Here is a 23,706-nt window from a genome sequence, read left to right as displayed (position 1 = left end):
TAACAACTAACTCCTAAATCTCTCTCAAATTCATGCTTCCCCCCTTCCCCCATGCCTTCCTCTTGATCAACATTGCTACAATTCTTATTCAGGCCTCATCATTTTTTCTCTGGACTGTATAAAGTCTTGTTTATTTGTCTCCTGGTCTCTAGTTTTTTTTTTCTCTATCTAATTTTCAGAGATCTTTCTAAAGTGTAAACTTCATCGTGTCATTCCTCCGCTCAAATTTTCTTAATTGCTCCTGTAAGATAAAAAAAAAATCTAAATTTCTTGGCATTGCATATAATGAAAATCTCTATGTCATCAGTGCTATGCACTCGCCATCAAAAAAGAAAACATAATCTAAAAATATCAAACGATTTGCACTTCTTCACAGGTCAAGTGCCCTCTCACTTCCTCATTTTTTTTTAATGATTTTTTATTATGTTAGTCACCATACAGTACATCACCAGTTTCCAATGTAAAGCTCGATGATTCATTAGTTGCGTATAACACCCAGTGCACCATGCAATACATGCCCTCCTTACTACCCATCACCAGTCTATCCCATTCCCCCACCCCCCTCCCCTCTGAGGCCCTCAGTTTGTTTCTCATAGTCCATAGTCTCTCATGTTTCATTCCCCCTTCTGATTACCCCCCCTTTCTTTATCCCTTTCTTCCCCTAACGATCATCCTAGTTCTTATGTTCCATAGATGAGAGAAATCATATGATAATTGTCTTTCTCTGCTTGACTTATTTCACTTAGCATTATCTCCTCCAGTGCCGTCCATGTTGCAGCAAATGTTGAGAATGCGTTCTTTCTGATACCTGAGTAATATTCCATTGTATATATGGACCACAACTTCTTAATCCAGTCATCTGTTGAAGGGCATCTCGGCTCCTTCCACGATTTAGCTATTGTGGACACTGCTGCTATGAACATTGGGGTGCATATGGCCCTTCTCTTTTCTACATCTGTATCTTCGGGGTAAACACCCAGTAGTGCAATGGCTGGATCATAGGGTAGCTCAATTTTTAACTTTTTAAGGGACCTCCACACTGTTTTCCAGAGTGGCTGTACCAACTTGCATTCCCACCAACAATGTAGGAGGGATCCCCTTTCTCCACATCCTCTCCAACAATTGTTGTTTCTTGCCTTGTCAATTTTTTGCCATTCTAACTGGCGTAAGGTGGTATCTCAGTGTGGTTTTGATTTGAATTTCCTTGATGGCTAATGATTTTGAACATTTTTTCATGTGTCTGTTAGCCATTTGTATGTCCTCATTGGAAAAGTGTCTGTTCATATCTTCTGCCCATTTTTTGATTTGTTTATTTGTTTCTTGTGTATTGAGTTTGAGAAGTTCTTTGTAGATCTTGGATACCAGACCTTTATCTGTAGTGTCATTTGCAAATATATTCTCCCATTTCGTGGACTGCCTCTTAGTTTTTTTGACTGTTTCCTTGGCTGTGCAGAAGCTTTTTATCTTGATGAAGTCCCACAAGTTCATTTTATCTTTTGTTTCTCTTGCCTTTGGGGATGTGTCATGAAAAAGGTTGCTTTGGCCGATGTCGTAGAGGTTGCTGCCTATGTTCTCCTCTAGAATTTTGATGGATTCCTGTCTCACATCGAGGTCTTTCATCCATTTGGAGTTTATTTTTGTGTATGGTGTGAGATAGTGGTCAAGTTTCATTCTTTTGCATGTAGCTGTCCAATTTTCCCAGCACCATTTATTGAAGAGACTGTCTTTTTCCCACCGGATGTTTTTTCCTGCTTTATCAAATATTAGTTGCCCAAAGAGCCGAGGGTCCATTTCTGGGCTCTCTATTCTGTTCCATTGGTCTATGTGTCTGTTTTTGTGCCAGTACCATGCTGTCTTTGTGATCACAGCTTTGTAGTACAGCTCGAAATCCGGCATTGTGATGCCCCCAGCTTTGTTTTTCCTTTTCAACAGTTCCTTGGAGATTCGGGGTCTTTTCTGGTTCCATACAAATTTAAGGACTATTTGTTCCAGTTCTTTGAAAAATGTCCTCGGTATTTTGATCGGGATAGCATTGAAAGTGTAGATTGCTCTGGGTAGCATGGACATTTTAACTATGTTAATTCTTCCAATCCATGAGCATGGAATATCTTTCCATCTTTTTATGTCTTCCTCAATGTCTTTCAAGAGTGATTTATAGTTTCTAGAATATAGGTCCTTTACGTCTCTGGTTAAGTTAATTCCAAGGTAACGTATGGTTTTTGGTGCTATTGTAAATGGGATGGATTCCCTAATTTCTCTTTCTTCAGTCTCATTGTTCGTGTATAGAAATGCAACTGATTTCTGAGCATTGATTTTGTATCCCGCCACATTACTGAATTGCTCTATAACTTCTAATAGTTTGGGAGTGGCTTCTTTTGGGTTTTCCATATAGAGTATCATGTCATCTGCAAAGAGAGACATTTTGACTTCTTCTTTGCCAATTTGGATACTTTTGATCCCTTTTTGTCGTCTGATTGCTGTTGCAAGGACTTCTAGTACTATGTTGAATAATAGTGGCAAGAGTGGGCATCCTTGTCGTGTTCCTGATCTTAAGGGAAAGGCTTCCAGCTTTTCCCCATTGAGAATGATATTTGCTGTAGGCTTTTCATAGATGGCTTTTATGAGATTGAGAAATGTACCTTCTATTCCTACACTCTGAAGGGTTTTAATCAGGAAAGGATGCTGTATTTTGTCAAATGCTTTTTTCTGCATCAATTGAGAGGATCATATGGTTCCTGAGTCTTTTCTTGTTGATATGATGTATCACGCTGATCGATTTGTGAATGTTGGACCACACTTGCATCCCAGGTATGAATCCTACTTGGTCATGGTGGATAATCCTTTTAATGTACTGTTGGATTCTATTAGCAAGGATCTTGTTGAGGATTTTGGCGTCCATGTTCATTAGGGAAATCGGTCTGTAATTCTCCTTTTTGATGGGTCTTTGCCTGGTTTGGGGATCAAGGTAATATTGGCCTCATAGAATGAGTTTGGTAGCTTTCCTTCTGTTTCTATTTTTTGAAATAGCTTTAGGAGAATAGGTATTATTTCTTCTTTGAATGTTTGGTAGAATTCCCCAGGAAAACCATCCGGGCCTGGAGTTTTATTATTTGGAAGGTTGTTTATCACTGACTCAATCTCTTCATAATTAATTGGCCTGTTTAATAAATCAATTTCTTCCTGTTTCAGTCTTGGTAGTTTATAGGTTTCCAGGAAGGCCTCCATCTCTTCCAGATTGCTTAGTTTTTTGGCATATAGCTGTTGATAAAGGTTTCTAATAATCCTTCCAATTTCATTGGTGTTGGTCGTGACCTCTCCTTTTTCATTCATAATTTTAATAATTTGGGTTCTTTCTCTTTTCTCTTGGATAAGTCTTGCCAGTGGTCTGTCAATTTTATTTATTCTCTCAAAGAACCAGCTTCTAGTCCTGTTGATTTGCTCTACTGTTCTTCTGGTTTCTAATTCATTGATTTCTGCTTTCATCTTGGTCAACTGCTTCCTTCGGAGTGGATTAGGCCTGTCCCTCTGTTGCTGCTCCAGCTTCTTGAGGTGAGAATATAAAAACTGCATTTTAGATTTTTCTATTCTTTTGAGTGTGGCTTGGATGGCTATGTATTTCCCCCTTAGGACTGCCTTTGCAGTATCCCATAGGTTTTGGACCATTGTGTTTTCATTCTTGTTGGTCTCCATAAATTGTTTAAATTGATTTCTGATTTCCTGGTTTGTTGAGTCATTCCTGAGCAGGATGGTTCTTAGTCTTCAAATGTTTGAGTTTCTTCCAAATTTTTCCTTGTGGTTGAGTTCCAATTTCAGAGCGTTTTGGTCTAATATGTAGGGGATAATTTCAATCTTTTGGTATAGGTTGAGACCTGTTTTGTGTCCCAGAACATGGTCTATTCTTGAGAATGTTCCATGGGCATTAGAATAGAATGAGTATTCTTTGGTTCTGGGGTGTAGTGTTCTATATATTCTATGAGGTCCAACTCGTCGAGTATGGCATTCAAAGCCTTTGATTCGTTGCTTAGTTTTTGCCAGGGTGTTCTATTTCTGATAGTGGAGTGTTGAGGTCCCCTACTATTAATGTATTTTTATCTATAGGTCTCTTTATTCTGGTTAAGAGTTGGCTTGTGTATCTTGCTGCTCCCCTGTTGGGGGCATATATAATTGTCATATCCACTTGTTGAATACTTCCTTTAAGAATAATATAGTGCCCTTCTGCGTCTCTAACTATAGTCTCTAGTTTAAAATCCAACCTATCTGATATGAGAATTGCTACCCCAGCTTTCTTTTGAGGTCCATTTGCATGAAAGATGGTACTCCATCCCCTTACTCTCAGTCTGAATGCATCTTTGGGTTTGAAATGAGTCTCTTGTAGACAGCAAATGGATGGGTCATATCTTTTTATCCAATCTGCAACCCTGTGGCGCTTTATGGGAGCGTTTAAACCATTTACATTGACACTAAAAACTGAGAGATAGAGTTTTAATGATGCCATGTTGCCAGTAAAGTCTTTGTTTGTATCGGTTGTGACTTTCTGTTCTCTATCACTCTTGGGGCCTTTTTACCCTTATAGAACCGCCCCTTAATATCTCCTGTAGGGCTGAAAGCCGTGGTTACGGTGGTTAATGACTGGCAATTCTGGAAGGTCTTTATTTACCTCCATCAATTCTGAATGACAGCCTTGCTGGATAAGGATCCTTGGCTTTTTGTCTTTTCTCTGAAAGAGCTTTAAAAACGTCCCCCAGCCCTTTCTCTCATTCCAGGTCTGTGTAGACAGGTCTGGCTGTAATTCTGATGCCTTTGCTGGCAATGCGTGAAAATGTCTTTTGCCCTGGCCACTTTCGATACTGTATCCATGGATCAATCTTCTGGAGTACTATGGCGTGACGTGGCGTAGGTTTGTCATGGTTGAGCTTGGGAGGGTCCTCTCTGCCTCTTGGACATGAATGTTTGTTTCCCTTGCTAGATTAGGGAAGTTTTCAGCTACAATTTGTTTCAAATATCTCTTCTAGACCTCCTGTTTTCTCCACCCCCTCAGGGATGCCAATGATTCTGACTTGCATTGGATTGTTTCATTGAGTCAATCTCCTGTAACCTACATTCGTAGGCGTGGATTTTTTTTAAGACAAAGCTTCTATTTTTCGTTTTTTTCCTCTATTAACCCATCCTCCAATTCATTAATATTGCTGTTCCTCTGCTTCAGTGACCTGGCCCATTAGAGCCTCTAGTTTTGCCTGCATTTGGCTCATAGAATTTTTAATTTCATGAATTCGCTCTCATTTTCTGTCATAGGGATTCTATATGCTCAGTAACCTTTTTAAAGTTAGTCGCTTTTCAATTCTACTCATCATTTTGACCATCGTTAGTCTGAATTCCATTTCTGATAATTTGGTTACATCATCGTATTTCTGTGGCAGGCCACAGACTCACTATCTTTTTTCTCTTTGCTTGGGGGTGCTTCTCCTTCTTGTCATTCTGATGAGGAGAGGTTGCGGGGTTATCCAAGAATTTAAATTATTGACTGGGTCAGAGCCGTGCCCCTTGTTTTTATAGGATCTTGGGGGTGTAGGCTTCTTCTTTAAATATTTTATTTATTTATTTATGTGGCAGAGGCAACCAGCGAGAGAGAGACACAAGCAGGAGAGTGGGAGAGGAAGAAGCAGGCTCCCAGCAGAGGAGCCCGATGGGGACTCCTTTCCAGAACACCAGGATCACGCTCGCTTGGAGACAGGCGCTCAATGACTGCACCACCCGGGCGCCCCGGGTTGTGGAAGCTTCTTGATTTTTTCAGCCTGCCTTCTGTGTTCTGGGGAAGTCTACCCGCCGCGAGATACTCAGGCAACCGTTTGGGTAGTCTCCATGTCCCCTGCGTGGGGGGATGGGGATGGGCACGCTGTGAGCCGGTATTTCCATGCTTTTATTCTCTGGCGGCTTTCCCTGGCAGTTTGCTGTGCCTCTTCTGAGAGTCAGAGCAGCAGCGGCCAAATCTCAGCCTCTGTCACAGAACAGAGGGATTGCGGCCCGTTCTCCACTGATGTTCTGGCCACTTTACTTTTGGTGCTGCTCAACCCTGCAGCGTCCCGGGATGTGTGCCCTACACCTGGCGTCCCAGCCCTCACTTCCAGGACCGGCGCGTCTCTGTCCTTTGTGTTTCTAACGCCGCCAGCCGCCCCCGCGCGCTCCCGGAGCTCCCGGTCTCAGTTTGGATCCAGTGAGCACACTGGGATTCCGGTGTTCCGCTTGACGCCTGGTGGCGCGTGCTCCCGGCTCACGGTCTCAGTCTGCTCTCTCGCGGGTGCCTTCATGAGTCCGCCCGCTCCCCCGTGCATGTGGCTGCCGCTTCACGGCGCCCGAACTCGGCGGCTCCCTTCCCCTTCCGTTTATCTTCCGATATCTGTGTGCGGTTTCACGGCTCCCCGCTTTGTACCTCAATACTCAGCACTGGAGATGTTCATTTGTAAAGATCCAGATGTATCTTCCTGCGTCTCAGGCTGATTCCGTGGTTGCTTAGGCTGGTCTTCACTTCCTCATTTTTTAAACTATGATGTTCTTTCTACTTGAATGCATCCTTCCATCATTACTATTACCACCACCACTACCACCCAAAACTACTAGAAGTATCTTTTACACATAAACCATAGTAGTAGGCTTAACCAAAAACTTCTTAGATATGAAAAGTAACTTGGTTAGTCAATAAATTCAAACTCAAATTTGTATTTAAGTATTTAATTTTATTTGGTATACACCACTATGACCTTATTGTAATTGAAATCCAATACAGGATTTTTTTTTAATTATTAGTCAACTCCACAAAGACAATAATACTGCTGTGGAAGACCAAAGGGGGAAAAATGATATATTTATTTACAATTCTCTATATTGTAAATGTTTAATCTATATACTGTTACTAACTTATGAGAGCTTTACATAGACAAGGAAATGATGCCCACATTTCTACTCATATTCAGCAATAGCATATTAAATAGATCAGATTTTGTTTTCCATTAGCATTATGCTTTCTTTAGATAATTATCTAAACTTTCAAAAGATCTAAATATATTCAAGTCCTATACAACTAAAACTACTAAAGCCAACATATTTGGCTTATAATTTCCTTTTTTAGAATAATTTAAAGTGCTATAAGCAACCTGGCAATCAACACTTTCTATAAGAACAAAACTACCTTTAAACATTAATTTACAAGATAATATACAATGTTTATCTGGAATAGCTGAAATTTCAGCACAAGGTCACTGTCTCATGTATAACAGCAGGATTCTTTTTTTCTTTTTGCATAACATGAAGCTTTGAGATCAACTGATGAATGACCGCCACAATGGCATATTATTGGTTTCCTACAAAAGAGGATAAGAACTACTAGTATATTCTATCTTGTCTTTTTTTTTTTTTTTGAGGTCACTTGACAGTAAGTATGCATATTCAACAAGTCTACGGAGTTACAATATTGTCTACTATAATCATTGCCCTTTTATAACAGCAAATGCTAATGGTAGTAACATATACCACTCAAAAAAAACACACTTTTTTTTTTTTCCTTTTGAACAGGAACCTATATTTTGGGAGTTGGTGTGCAACAAGGCTAAAACAACAGAACTATAAAACAGTATATCTGACACAATATGTTGAAGAAATATGCATCTGTTTCATAGTTTTTGTACTTATGATAATGCCCTGCTAAGCTACAAATACGTAAATAGTATATTTTCTTGCTTGATATATTAAGTCCAGTAGAATCATCAAGTTCTCATTCTCCTTTGTATTTTATAACTTTATCAGATAATCCAACCATGAAAGCATATGCCCAAACCTGCAGATCATGTGCACTGTGGACTATCACAACCAGAATTCTCTTCAAATTTCATTTTCATTAAAATGAAATTGAGAATACCTGCAAAATTAATAAAGAGAATGCTGTAGTGTGAATTAAAATTAGAACTCAGTGGTTTATGAAATTTATGCAATATTTTGGCATGTTTTTTCCTTCACAAGAATGACTAAGTTGAGCTTGTTTAAAAGTCACCTGTGCCAACCTCCAGATACCTCACAACATTATCTAGTCTTCATTCCCTCAATGCCCCAATTAGACTGCTCTAGTAAAACAATCAATAGAGTTTTAAAAATAATAAACCAAAAGAGGTCAAAAAAAAGAGCACCATCCTATTAGGAGACTCAGATAACATGGACTGTAGATGAGGTGGTCAGTATGATTTTAATGCTGCCAAAATTCTGACAAAACCCAAGCTGTTATACTGCATGGACCCACACCATGGTCTAAACCTAAAAAACCCTGGGACAGAAACATGATTTTAAAAATAAATTCCAAAATTATAGCTGTAAAAAATGGTGATACGATTAATTTTAAAGCACAAGTGACATGTTACATTGTATTGCTTCTTGAACTTTCCAAACAATGCTTGTCCATGTCAGGTTTGGGCCATTGTCCTGCTAAGACAGAGAGCATTACATTTATTCAAAAGCCCAGATTTCAATGTCTTGAATAAAGAAATCTTCCTTCTTAGAAAGTGTATGATTCCCAAATGTTTTACAAGAATGGCTTCTTCCATGGTAGAGATCTCCATCAAGCCAAAGGGCAAATTCTCCCCTGCAATATATAAAAGAAAAGTTTTAACAATAATCTCTTAATACTTATGCTCTAAGTTGTAAGATAAGTATTGCAGAGGTTGTAAAATAATAATTTAAATGAGACATTTCAATATTCAAAACTCTAAATTAATCATTAATTTTTTTCAAACCCTTTCCTACTCCTTTCCACACTGGTACAAGGCAATTTTGTTTTGTTCACATCCCATTATAAAATCACTTATTACACAGATTAAGTAACAAAATGAATCCTCTAAAATTAACTTCACATAGAATTCTTTTGAGACAGATGCCGCTTTGTTATTCTTTGCCTGGTATTATGGGTTTCTCTTTGCTAAATGGTTAATATATCTGACATGAGTTAAATATTTAATATATTTAACATGAAAACTCCCTCTCATCTAACATTAACATGTGTGGTTAATGTAAAGGGTTCAATCTCCAATTCACAACTGAGGAAACTCTAGACTTCAGTTTGTTCAAGGTCCCATATGTAACATGTGTTGAAACCAGAATCTAAATCAGGTCTAACTCCAAAGCCTATATTTAGTCCATCACATCATGATTTAGGTTTTGGGGCTCCTGTTTGGAATTCTGGAATATTAAGTCCATGTACCTGTAGGTTTCTGAGCCTGTACTCTCCTTCTCCAAAGACTGTAAACTTGTCTTAATTTGTTATCAAATGACCCAATGTTTAGTTTAGCTTGCTGCAGTCCTGTGGTATAATCAAAATCAAGTTCCAGCAGACATCTAACGACATTACGTATGTTATTTTCAAAGATTCAAGGCACCCTTAACAGTTTGAAATTCTCAGCCGTTTGCTTGTGAGGCCTTCCTGGAGAGCTAACTGAATCACATGTAAAACTACCATGTGGGGTAGGGCTGACTGCCTGCCTGCACCCCACCAATAAAAAAAAGGTACAACTGGAACATGTAAACATATGCGGATTCCAACAACTAAAAATAACATGGCTTTTAGTTATCTGGTTATGTCCTTCAGAGAAGACTATAATAACCATGGTAATTTTTTAATAACTGAAATCATGTCTTCCAAACACCTATCTATACAGAAGTTGTAACAGAATTTGTTAGAATCACTCAGGATGATGAATATCCTTGCAGGCTAACAAGATTCTGCAGCCTGAATAAATTATTATATAGCCTCAGCTGTGGGAAACAAATAATACTTTTATAAGTTTGGGAATTATTTAGCATACTTTATGTCTGATCCTGGAGGACAGACAGAAATACCAAAAGAAGGAGTCAACCTTTGTTAATAAGCACTATTTGAAAAGTCTAGGCTAGGAGGAAGTAGAGCAAACTACTTCCAAACACTGTAAAGACTGAATGAAGTTGGGATACCAGAATAAATTAACGAAAGTTCTCATAGTGCTTGCTATGCAAAAGAACCAAATCAAATTAATGACTGACACATACCACTAAAAATAAAGCAAATAAGAAAACAAATTCTGAAAATCTGGGGGGACGGGGTGTCACAAATTCTTTGTAGGAAAACAAATTTCTATTATTCTCTGACATATCAATCCAAATAGTCTCCAGGGTAGAATAAAAACAAAACAACTGGATCTTTTTTATACATTGGGAGAAACAACATACCATTAAGTTTTTTATTTTATTTTATTTTTTTATTTTTTTATTTTTTTTAAGATTTTATTTATTTATTTGACAGAGATAGAGACAGCCAGCGAGAGAGGGAACACAAGCAGGGGGAGCGGGAGAGGAAGAAGCAGGCTCATAGCTGAAGAGCCTGATGTGGGGCTCGATCCCAGAACGCCGGGATCACGCCCTGAGCCGAAGGCAGGCGCTTAACCGCTGCGCCACCCAGGCGCCCCTACCATTAAGTTTTTTAAAAAATTTGAGAAGGTCTAAGGTATTAGTGTATTTCATTTTCAAATACCAAGGAGTCGCTCTACTCTAAAAGATGGATTATAAATAAATTAATTAATTAATAAAAGATGGGTTTTAATCAAAAGGGAATCAACAGCATTTTAAAATGAATAAACCAATATCTTATCAACAGTTTCACATACTACACATAAGCACCTTCTTGTGCTTATATATTTTCTTAGTCATACAAATTAAGATTCTAATGTCAAAACTTTATTATTTATTTATTACATATTTATTAAATTTTATTACATATTACAAATATTACATTTGTGATAACTGATTTTATAAATAACACAGATAGTTTCTTTAAAAATCTCACAGTAAAATGTTCAAGAGACTTACCCTCCACCACCAAAAGCTAGTGAATCCATGTCTCCTTTGATAAAAAACATATTATCTCCTGTCCACTTAAAGACCTACATAAATAAAAAGAAAGCTTTAAATATGTAGATGAAAATGGTCACTATACAGAGTTAGTTCTCCTAAACCCCAAGTACTTAACAAAGCCTAGAATGACAGTAAGAGGAATAATAACAGTAAGAACAAAAGACTGGGCAGAAGGGTCTAGCGCTTTGGGCTTCAGTATTTGTATGACTAAGTTGAAAACCACACAACTTTCATTTCCAATTACTCAAATCTTATTATCTCTTTACACATACTTCTCTTTTCTATGTATCTATCAAGAATTGGATGGTTACTGAAGTTGAAGAAAGCAGAAAGATCAGTTAAAAAAGTTGACATAGATGCCATTAACTTTTATTTTAACATAACATAAATGTACACTAATTTGATAATACTTTGATACAAGGCCAAGGTCTTTTCTTTGGATACAGATTTGCCTATCATCATTCTTATATAAGCCCACTACATGTTTATGATTTCCAGTTTCAATTTTTGTTAAAGAGCAGTGAGAACATAAAAACACTTAAGAAGTCCAAGAGCAAAATTTCTAGATGTTCACAGTCTTAAATATTTTTTACTAACCTTCCATGGGAGTTTTACCTAAACCTAATACTATAGCAATTTCTAGCACTACACCTCACCTTTATCAACTTTTTCCTAAGTGTTCATTATAGTTTTCAATAAAATAAACTTTAACACTCACTTTTTCATAGTTACAGAACTTCTAATTAATTACATTATCTGGTAGAAATGGCATAAAAAGATTTAACTATAAGCACAACTGATGCTTAAAAAATCTGTAACAGGGGCACCTAGGTGGTTGAATCGGTTAAGCCCCGACTCCTGGTTTCGGCTGAGGTCATGATCTCACGGGTGGTGCGATCCAGCCCCACATCAGGCTCCAGGCTCAGTGTGGAGTCTGCTGCTCTGCCTCTCTCTCCCTCTGCCGCCATCCCTGCCCTGCTCACACTTTGTCTCTAAAATGAATAAATAAATCTTTAAAAAAGTCTGTGACAATTATAAACTTCCACTTAGCTGTAGGCATTGGTTATGCTTTATGAGGGAATGGAAAGCACTGGTTAATCTGGTGAGCCTAGTTAAGCACAAGTTTGTTAAGAAATTGAGCGTGTTATCAAACCCTTCCTATTCTGCTCATTATAGAAACTGTTTCTAAAGACTACTTTTTTAACCAACTGTGTTGATTCCTTTTTTCAAGATTATAATTTCATCTCAGGAAAGGTTTCACACACTGAACTTTAACGTACCTAAGATGCTGCGATGGCAGGCAATGCAATGTTTTAAACAGTCAACATATTGACTAAGATTCATGTACACCTTTACATTTTAGATCTTACTGGCACTGGAATGTTGTCAATTTAAGTGAACCAAGCCATAATAAAGAAAAAGAAAGTCAGGTAATTAATTGATTTAAACCCAAATGATTTATTTTTTAAGTTTTCAATACTTACATCATGCAACTTAGTCACTGGAAGTTTCTAAGAATTTCACATTGGCAATTCAGAACAGTAATAACGATATATACTCCTTACTGAGACCATGATGTATGTCTGGCACTATGCCAAGTGTTGTATATATAATTCTCATTTAATTTTAAACAATCCTGTTACATTTTATGGATCCCATTCTATCCACAGGAAAGTTGAACCTCAAAATGTTCAAAAAGTGCTAAGTTACAGTTAGTAAAATGTTCAAAGACTAAGTTGAAAGAGATGTTAGTAAAAGAGATGAGAGTCAAACACAAATGTATATGACTCCAAGGTGCATATTCTTTTCATTATGCCATCTCTTTATAAACTTAATATGGGAATAATTGTCCTTACCTCAAACTCTGGACAGAATGTAAAAACAAAGGTCTCTCCAGTACCATAAAAGCCATCACTCACTTTAAATGGCTCAGATGCTAATGCACCAAAAACCTAAGGATTAAAAAAAGGCATGTTCAATGACATGACTATTAATTTGCTTCATTAAGCATTACCTCATTATTTAGGTTTAAGTAAGATGCAAAAAAACTCAGAAATGTAATATAATTTTATCTACTTCTACTTAAAAAGGGAAACATGATCAGCTGTTACAAAATTTTCATTATTGTTTAGTCCAAAGCATATCAGTTTCTCAATGGGAAATTTTTCCTAGGTTTGAAATCTAAAAGGATGCTTATTATAACAAACAATCTTAAATTATTATAACAATTAACAATTTTCAGAAGAATGTATACACACAATGCAAGTACAAAAAGGGTAACACATTACAGTGGGATTACAGGATTTAGAAAAGCAAAAACCCTTCTGCATAGATAAACATTCTACTACTAAAAAGCTATATGCTCTTTTTGTCTTCGTTAGACGATAAATTCCATGAGGGAAGGCCTCTGGTCTGAATTGCTTGGACCTGTAACGCTACGCTCTTATACAGAACAAGATACACAACATAAATAACCTAAAAAAAGAATGAGTGAATAAGGAACTGGGACAAGTTATTTCAATGCTCTGTGTCTAAGTTTCCACATCATAAAATGGGAATGTAGAGAGTTTTATAGATGATTTCTATAGTCACTTTTACAGTCTTAATTTTTAAAATAGACCTTCTTATTGAAAGGTGTATGTTATATATCTATGTTTTATATAAATATAAAATTTGTGTGAAATTTTCACAAAGCAAAGTCCCATTTAACCTTCATTTAGACCAAGAAACAGAACATAATCAGCACTTCGGAAGCTGATGCCTTGTGCCTCCTCTGCATCACGACCCCCACTTGCCTGAGGGAAGCTAAATAGCCTGAACACCATAGATCTGTCTTGCCCCTTTATGAACTTTCCTTAAATGCAATAAGATAGTTACTCCTTAGTGTCTGATTTTCAGCTCAGTATTACGTCTGTGACGTGCATCTATGCTGTGGCATGTAGCAGGTGGTTCCTCATTTTCATGCTGCAATTACCTTTCACTGGGTGTATAACTTTGGGGAAGTTGATGAAATTCTTTTAGTCATAGTTAACTCTTCTTTAGAACAGTGATGATAACAGTATCAATCTCATAGGGCTTTGATGACTAAATAAGATAATGCGTATCAATGATTAGCCAAATGTGTGGGAAAAGCACAATAAAGGTGTCAGTAGTAGTAGTGTTTTGTTTTGTAAATTAATATTGCTATTTCATCCTCTCATTACTCTCCCATCCAAACTAATTGGCCTGAACTTGATGTTTCAGGAACAAACCAATATTTCTCTTGCTTACCTATGGTTTTGTTCTTCGTATCATCCTCACACAATTATCTTTAACTTTCAAAACTTTACCTCGGCTTCAAGACTGTCCTTTCACCCTGTCCATGAACTTCATTCTTATCTTGCCCAAACAGATATGAACACCACTTTTGCTTTCCTAAGTTCTCACTACATCTGATATATTTTACTTGTTCCAGGTGATACAGGTATACTTAAATGTTCTTTTTTACCAGACTACAATTCCTTTAATGCTTCATGTTCATATCTATCCTCTGTAGCACTCAAAAATAACTTGTATATTAGAAGTACTCAATAAAATTATCAATTAAACTTAATAAAAATGTAATGAAAATAATTTTTATCAAAAAATGTACTAAATGTTACTTTTACTGTAATCTCTTAAAGGGTAAGGTATCTATGTAGTTATTTTTCATACCTGCCCATCACTGTCTTTAATCACCATCAGCACTGGGGTGTCTAAACCTGTCATTGTCCGATAAAGGGTCTTCAGGCTTGTGCCATGCTTCCCGGTGCCATAAACAAGGGTCCATGGATAGCCAATCGTTCTTGGTGGAAGATGTTTGGTAAGCTTTGAAAAATAAAATGTTAACCTTTTACTTGATAGCTTATTGTCAATGTGCAAGCTAGCAATGTCAGCTGAAATGTAACGGTACTTCATAAAATGTAGGCTACAAAAATAACAGGAGAAATTGTTCTCAAAGATACAGAGATGCTTGAAGAATAACTGTACATTTCTCAGCATGAAATAGTAATTGTCCACCAGGAACATGCCAAACAAGACATGGATTAGAAGAGAGACAAGAAATAGGGATTACTTACTGTTTTTACCCTCTGTATTGAATTAACAAAAATACCTGACTGGACTGTTAGCTTATTATCAACAACCTCTCAAATAATGGGCCCTAGAAATTAAGCTTCAGCATTTTATAGCTGTGTAACTTTGAGCAAGATACTAAACTTCTCTATGCCCCAATGTTTTCACTCATAAAATACGCATAATAATATCCAAGTCTTAAAGGTGCTGTGAAAACTACATGAGATAATTACATAAAGCAAGTAACCAGTACACAGTAAGAAATTAAAATTTTGGCTATTACAATGTCTCATCGAAATACTTATTATTTTAATGTCTGCTCCTAATATCTTCTATTACACTAGTTGCTATATTTTGTTTACTTTTATTCACAGGAAAAGAAGACTAATAGCAGTAACCCTGTTTCTTTAGTTTTGAAAACAACTGAAAAGAGGCTCTTTTACTCTTCCAGGCACACACTCAGAAATGCACATATGTGGGTATGTCATACCTTTTCAATTTGATCTGGCAATAAGAGTTCACTGGGATCACTTAGGTTTGGTCGAAAAGATTCAGACTCCAGGTCTGCTTTCAATGGAGCAATCTGCTTTGAATTTAGGTCTTCCCTTGTAGTAATCTAAAGAAGTAAACAGCAGCAGCATGTTAACATAAAATTGCAACATGCATTAAACAATTTCTGCCTTTTGAGAGAAATAAAACTTTGTACCTTAAAAAAGTGGGCTAACACTTTAATTTAGGATTTTAGAAGGCCATCAAAAGATGCTCCATCTAATAACAAGAGTATATCCAATGTAGAAAAAGAGTTTTTAACTATAAGCAGACACTTTTCTCAACCACTAATGATAGAAAGGTAACGATTAACACCCATATTTCTGTGTGAAAGGGAAAGTCACATGCAAACTTTAATTTTCCTGTTGAAGGGCAAAAGTGAGCCAGGTAGCTAGCTACCTTGCTATTTATCTGTGCTACTTAAAATATGTGGGATTTTTTTTCATGGTAAACATAAAATTTGCCAAAAATAATTAAGAAAACTTTCTGGGTGCCAAAATTTTAATTTAAAGAATGATCCAATAAAAAGTATAACTTTTCATCAGTATGTGTGCATATACAGATTTATTTGCTTCACTGAAAAATTACCATTACTTAGAAAACGCCTTCCTTATTTTTACTTTCGAAACACTTTTTTAAATAGAGCTGGACCACACAATAAATTTAATTTTTTCATAACTTTATCTTAAAAATTAGATATTTGTGATGCATTAAAAAAGAATATATGCTTTTGCATGATGGAAATCACCTCTCTGATATTCTTAAAGTGATAAGAAGGTCAATTAACTAAAAAACTTGGATACAATCTATTCTGTTGATACTTTTTCATATTTTATTATTAATTAATAATTTTATAAAATAGCACCATTATTTTTAATATATAAAATGCAGTAACATTAGGAAATAAAAGATATAAAACATAACTATTATTGATGAAACTTTGAAGTTGGAAAACAGAACTCTATTTGGAGCAGATAACTAAAATGCAGCAATGCACAACGACCGATTCCATTAAGAATGAAATCTTGCTAAATTATTTTGTTCCTTTAACAGATTTCTTACCAAACCTAAACAGAATATATTTTCAACCAATACATGTTCTAGAACTGTATTGCTTTTTGATGAGAAGTTAAACTATATTAATTCTTTCACATCATCATCATGTTTTACCCTTATTCTGATGATGTGAAAGGTTAAAAAAAAAAAAAAAATCCAAGGCAGCATGAGAAGCATTAAAAGAAAAGAAAAAGTTCAGTAGTTCTAGCACAGCCATGACAGCGTATCTTATTAAGAAGAGGAAAACACACAATACACAAAACTGAAAAATGAGTTCAATTGTATCACTTTGTTTCTAAAAAAAAAAAAAAAAATCACAAAGATTATTTCACGGAATTTTAAATAGTTTATCTAATTCTGATGTCTAGGGTATACTATTCCAAAGTATCTCTAATACCAACCAGGAATATCTCAAAAACAAAAGCAATTTATCTCATTAAAATATTTGATGTGGGGTTGATACAACTGAAACAACCTTAAAGAAGAGAAAATATTTAAGTCTTGCTATTCATTAAAAGGTTTCCAATTGTCTGATAGTACTTCATCTTTCAGATCCTATTTAGTAAAGATTCAATCTCAAACCCAAAACATTCTTCCAATTTTAAAACTAAATGAACACTCCTCATTGACCTAAGAAACACACAGTACTGAGAACAGTTCTACAGTGACAGAAAATTCCTCTGAATATTTTTAAAATGAAAAGATGACAGAAAAAATAATCCCAGAACTCTTCAAGGCAAAACTGTACTCTTGTAATACAAAAAAGGAATTTTCTGATGGGTTTATTTTAGTGCTGCAGTCAAAACAAATCCTTTAAAAATGAGATTTGCCCTGACGAAAGACACTAAAAACAGGGAGTATTCAATCTCCGGAGGGGTTTAAACTACTGAATGGGGCACCTGGAGACGTCTGCAGAGTGTGCGTAGTTCTTCAGTATTTAGAGCATCGATCCTGCGGTGATACTCAGCCACTGATACTACCTGAATATGGAGACAGGAAGACAATAATTCCACTGACAGTTGAGAAAAAGAGCCAAAACAAAACAAAACAAAAAAATGGAGAAATTTAAATGGAGAAAGAGAACTGTAATCAGGGTTTCTTTCCCCACTCCATGCTGAAAATCCAGGAGATACTGATATCAAGCTACAGTGAAATACACATGAATGAATTTAAAACCACTACATCCAACTGGCTCACAATATAAGGTTTATGAAGTGCTTCATACAGCCAGAATTTGACTGAATAAACAGAATTATAGTTGCTTATAAAGGAGACACTACAGAAAACAACATGCTTTGCTAACATCAAAGATAACATCGAAGATAACATCTAAAATCATAATGATGGGTATTTTACAAAGAAAAGATAGTTTTGACTCTCCCCTCCAAATCAGTTTAGCTCAAACATTCTATCCTAACGGCAATGCTGGAAGAATTTCTTGTAGGCAAAGGTGAGAAACATACCCACGCCATATGATCTGTATCAGAAAAAAAGGGAGGGAGCAAGAATAAGAAATGAAGTACATTAAAAAACCTAAGACAGTAAGAACAATAAGCTCTAGAAAGTAAAAATTAGATTTTCAAAAGTGTTATCTAATCAACAGGACCTTCTTAGGCAAGTCTACTTCAGTCTTTCTACAGGACTCTTTCCAGTTTTTGTCTTTGTAGTATTTCTTTACGGTTGGTACTGCAACAGTTATTTGTGACTAAAACTTAATGACTTTCCTACATTCCGAATTCCTAAGAAAAATTCTTTACCTTCTTTAATTGCCTAGACCAGTCTCTTACATAATGCAGCTGAAAGCCATATATGAAGAGGAAAATTATTATAAAAAGTCCACAAAAACAGACAAGTTTCCTCAGGTTGATACAACAGCTACAGCTTTCTCAGATCATGACCTAATTCCTAAAACAGAAACCATAATATAGTGAACTCTGGTTGTGCCATAAATATGTGCTGACTCTCCTGAGCTACGACAGATTGCTCTTGTGATCCACGCAGCTGAACAACTGGCTCGGAAAGAGCTGACTTCTAAGCTAGGTTTTAAAAGGCATCAGGGTAACTCTGACGAGTTATAGAAACCTGTTGAAAGCTAGGAAAGACATGAGAATAGTGAAAAGGACAGATTTCTGTTTTGTCATAATATTGACTTTTTACAAATCAACAATGCATGCAATGAGACAGCTGACCCTACTTACGAAGAAACCTAAAATGGTTATGATCTCTAGAGTTCTAGAGGAACAGATGGATCTGAGTTTGGGCCCTTCTTTATGTATTTCTCTATAAAACAATGGAAATAGTAAGACCACATACAAAACACATTTTTTTACGAAATAAAATGCACATATAAAGGATTGAGTAGAGTGTCCAGCACATAGTAAATGACAGCTACTATTACTAACATTACTTTTGCTTATCATTTTTCACCAATTACCCTAAAGACTAAAGGGTAATGTCTGAAGAGCTTCCTTATTTATTTAATTTATGGATATTAAAATATTTCAGTTTTGAGAGGTCAACTATCTTGTATACTATGACTCCTCTGAAATTAAATTTCAGGATTAAAATATTAAAGGCCTTTCAATTAAGAACAAAAAAAATTTCAATAAAGATGAAAAAGAAATTAGATCCTAAAAATTAAAAAATCACAGCCTTGTTTTTCTATGACCAACAAAAGAAATCTCCACAAAATATTAAATGGCCGGCTAGGTCTTTGTTTTTCCCAGGGTATTCTATCTGATCAAGTCTCCTAGCCAAGAGTTTTCAAATTATATGACTTGTCTACTCCTCTGCATTCCTTCTATCCTTCTAATTAACACTAATTTTATACTTATTTCTATTTAAGCTCCTTCTTTTACCATGTTAAACATTTCTTTGCTGGAAGTAAAATTAAATTATGCTCACAAAAGGAATCACTTACAAGCTAACCATATCAATATCACTGAGTAGAAGTTATCACTGAGGGAACCATGAACTGCCATCCTAAGTATAAGCTTATGACATTTGGTAAAGTCACAGTTTCTTTTTAATGTCATAAATCTACCTTTTCTCATTCATGCTTTTTTTGTAAAAAACTGTATTTTGGGACTTACAAACTCATCACTTCCTCAATCCTGATATTTACTCAGGCTGTGATGAATAAAGATACAAAAAACTGTCAAAAGAGTCTGTGAATTAATAAAGAAAAAGGGTGTGAAATCAAATGAGTACAGAAACATACGTCATCTCAAAATAAATGAATAAAGAGATACAGATTCCTAGTATATATGATGTAAATGAATTAGTCTTAAATTAATTTTTATCCCTTTGGTAAATCATACTCCATGTACAGAATTTATTTACCCCAAAGATTAAATCTAAGTAGAAAATGGACACATCTCTACAAAATGTCCTACACCATACTCCCAGAGTGCAGAGCTGAAGAAACTAAGACCTCAATTAAAAATATATTCACTGTCTTGCTAGAGTCATTTCTTGAGGAATAAAGTGGTTTGCATACATTGCCAAACCCCTCCTGTAGGAAGTACTATGACCTACTCTCTACAGAATTAAGTGCTACTCTCCAGCCTTTTCAGTCTTGACAAAGGACTCTCACACAGAGAAAGTGTTTTCCTAAGCATTTATTTTCACAGAATACAAATGCAGGGGTAGGATAAATACATCCATCTCTATTACAAAGGGACTAACATCAACAACCAGTACAGAACAAAAGCTAAAGCTAGAGAAAATGTACAGTTTCTGTCAGTCCCATGAGTAAGAACATGTTCTTCTGCTAGACATAAAGACCAATACTACGGTCTAATAGTCCTCCTTCCAGGATGTTGGGTATTTCCCCAAGATTACCCCAAAAACAAAATAAAACTTCCCCCAACTTCCTGGCAAACTAACAAAAGTCTGATAGATAGCTGTGAATGTGCCATTTTTATCCCTTACTTATTTAGTAAAGGGAAATGGAGTAGAAAGACAAATATTACCTAATCAATGCCGTTTATACCTACTTTGGTACCCAAAAATATGTTTACCAAGGAGGAAATCAAAGTTGTTGTAGCTAACAAAAAGGCATACAACAGCATCCTTGAAATCACATAACCTTCTATACATACACAACAATGTCTTTATTACAAAATAAGACCTGGATTATGTTAAAACTTTGCTCCTTTTTGCCCTAAATTACTGCTTTCAAAAATAACACTTCATGGGACTGTAATAAATAAGGTATAAAGGAAGCAAATAGAGAATCATAAATTAGCCAAAAAACAGAATAGAGGGAAAAAAAGATGCAATCCACAGTGAACTGAAAGTAGAACATATTATCAAAATTTTGATTTCAATAAATTTATATTTACAATTACTTCCTCTTATGTATATTTGCGGGTGACTTAGATGTTCATGAGAAGGCAGATATATTCACTGTTCTTTTCGTCAAAAAGAAACCTGTTAACCACTCAAAACCATTCAATTATACTATGTGTATGCTGCTTTAGCTTTTTGGAACAATAAATATAAGAAGTCAATCTCAAAAGGGGAATAATCTTATTTTCTCCATAGTATATCAGGGGAAAAGAATACTTATTACATAATCTTGAAATATATAAATCCACTATTACAGCTGGAGACTTCAAAGCTCCTCTATCAGTAATTTATAAATCCAGCAGGCAGAAAAGCAGTAAGAACATAGTTGAATGGAAAAAACACCTCAATTAACTGGATCTAATTGAAATGTACAGACTACTCATCCAACAACAATAGAATACACATTCTTCTCAAACTTACATGGAACATTCAATAAGATAGACCACATTCTAGTTCAAAAAACATACCTTAACAAATAGGTATCATAAAAAGTATGCTCTCAGACCACAGTAGAATTAACTACAAACTGTAACAGAGAAATAGTGGGAAATCCCCAAATACTTTTCAGCAACACATTTCTAATTAATACACAGTGAAAAAAAAAGTCCTGGGAGAAATTTTTAAATGTTTTGAACTAGATTAAAAAAAATTCCAAAGTACTGAAATTTGGGCATACAGCAAAGACAGGAATTAGAGGAAAATTTATAGCATGGAATGCATATGTAAGAAAAGGAAAGATCTAAAATCAATAACCTAAGCTTTCATCTTAGGAAACTAGAAAAAGAACAAAGTAAATCTGAAGTAGAAGAAAACAAATAATAAAAAAAATTAGAGCAGAAATCAATGAGATTGAAAACAAAATCAATAGAGAAAAATCAATGAAACAAAAAGCCAGTTCTTTGAAAAGGTCAATAAATTGATAAACCCCTAGCCAAGCTAACTAAAAGAATTATGTCAGAAATGAAGAGGGGCGCCTGGGTGGCACAGCGGTTAAGCGTCTGCCTTCGGCTCAGGGCGTGATCCTGGCATTATGGGATCGAGCCCCACATCAGGCTCTTCTGCTGTGAGCCTGCTTCTTCCTCTCCCACTCCCCCTGCTTGTGTCCCCTCTCTCACTGGCTGTCTCTATCTCTGTCGAATAAATAAATAAAATCTTTAAAAAAAAAAAAAAAAAAGAAAAGAAATGAAGAGGGGCCATCACTGTTGATCCCATGGACATTAAAAGAACAAAGGAATTTTATAAATGACCCAATATCCACAACTTTGATAACCTAGATGAAATTGACCAACTCCTTGAAAGAGACAAACCACCAAAACTTACACACACAAAAAAATAGATCAACTGAGTAGGCCTATATCGATTAAAGAAATTTAATTAATAATTATTAATCTTCCAAAACAGAAAGTATGAGGCCCAGTTCTATAGAACTAAAATGAATTAGTTACCAGAAAACATCAAAATACTCTATAAAAAGCTATGAAAACTTGTTGGATGCTATGAAAGACATAAGAATAAAAATATGGATAAACTGGACAGATTTCCATTTGTGCCATTATTACATTGACTTTTGCAAAGCAACAATGCATATACTATAGTAGCTGACTCTGTACTCTGTACTTACAAAGAAAGTTATGACCTCTAGCTCTGGGGCATCTGGAGTGAATCCAGATGGATTCACTGATAAATTCTACCAAACATTTAAGGAAGAAATCATGCTAATTCTCTATAGTTTCTTCCAGAAAATAGAGGCAGATGAAATATTTCCCAACTCGTGAACTAAACATTTAAACAGACATCTCACCAAAGAAGATATACAGATGGCAACGAAGAATATGAAAAGATGTTCCATATCATAAGTCATCAGGGAAATACAAATTAAAATAATGGGATACCATTACATACCTATTTAGAATGTCTAAAATGGAAAGCACTGACAACATCAATGCTGGTGAGTATGCGCAGCAACAGGAATTCTCATTTACTATTGGTACAGTGCAAAATCGTACTGCTGCTTTGGAAAAGTCTGGTAGATTGTTACAAAACTAAACATACTCATATAATCGAGCAATCATGCTCCTTGGTATTTACCCAAATGATTTGAAAACATGTTCACACAAAATCTGCATGTAAAACAGCTTTTTATTATAAGTGTCAAAATTTGGAAGTCACTAAGATGTTTTTCAATAGGTGAAAGGATACATCCAGACAATAGAATATTAAGTCAGCACTAAAAATAAATGAGCAATCAAGCCATTAAAAGACGGTGAAGAACTTCACATGTATCTTACTAAGTGAAAGAAGCCATTCTGAAAAGTCTACATATTGTGTGATGGCCACTATATGATACTCTGGAAAAGGCAAAACCACAGAAACAAGATAAAGATCAGTGGTTACTAGGTATTCAGGTAAAGAGGGATAAAAAGAGGCAGTACAGAGAACTTAAAGGGTAGTGAAACGATCCTGTATCATCCTATAATGGTATATGTCATTCCATAAAATGTACAACAGAAAGAATAGAACTTAAGGTAAACTATGGACTTTGGGTAATAATAATGTATAATATTAGTTCATAAATTGTAACAAGTATACCATACCAATACAAGATGGGAATAACAGGAGTACTGTGTGTATGTTGGCGGGGGGAGGGGTATATGGGAGCTCTGTACTTTCCATTCAATTTTTCTGTAAACCTAAAATTGCTCCAAAAATAAAATCTATTAATTAGAAAAAAGCAGG

At 35.6% G+C, this 23,706-nt stretch overlaps 1 protein-coding gene across 5 annotated transcripts in view; it reads right to left on the bottom strand.

Annotated features, from left to right (window-relative positions):
• Positions 1 to 6,842: 6,842 nt before the first annotated feature.
• The window catches only part of LOC103661541 (oxidation resistance protein 1), a 73,922-nt gene continuing 57,058 nt past the window's right edge, over positions 6,843 to 23,706 (bottom strand). For 3 of the 5 annotated variants that reach the window (XM_040625567.1, XM_040625569.1, XM_008689249.2), the window contains 6 exons: positions 17,517 to 17,597; positions 15,503 to 15,628; positions 14,614 to 14,766; positions 12,777 to 12,872; positions 10,876 to 10,949; positions 6,843 to 8,623 (listed from right to left, as the gene is read on the bottom strand). In XM_040625567.1, the coding sequence (XP_040481501.1) occupies positions 8,488 to 8,623; positions 10,876 to 10,949; positions 12,777 to 12,872; positions 14,614 to 14,766; positions 15,503 to 15,628; positions 17,517 to 17,597 (666 nt within the window). In that variant the 3' untranslated portion in view covers positions 6,843 to 8,487. The remainder of the gene's footprint in view (positions 8,624 to 10,875; positions 10,950 to 12,776; positions 12,873 to 14,613; positions 14,767 to 15,502; positions 15,629 to 17,516; positions 17,598 to 23,706) is intronic. The other 2 variants (XM_040625568.1, XM_008689250.2) reach the window with 1 other exon arrangement.

The sequence above is a fragment of the Ursus maritimus genome, unplaced genomic scaffold (genome assembly GCF_017311325.1).
Source record: "Ursus maritimus isolate PB19 unplaced genomic scaffold, ASM1731132v1 scaffold_9, whole genome shotgun sequence".
Classification (NCBI taxonomy): Eukaryota; Metazoa; Chordata; class Mammalia; order Carnivora; family Ursidae; genus Ursus; species Ursus maritimus.
This window is presented reverse-complemented; position numbering and strand designations above follow the sequence as displayed.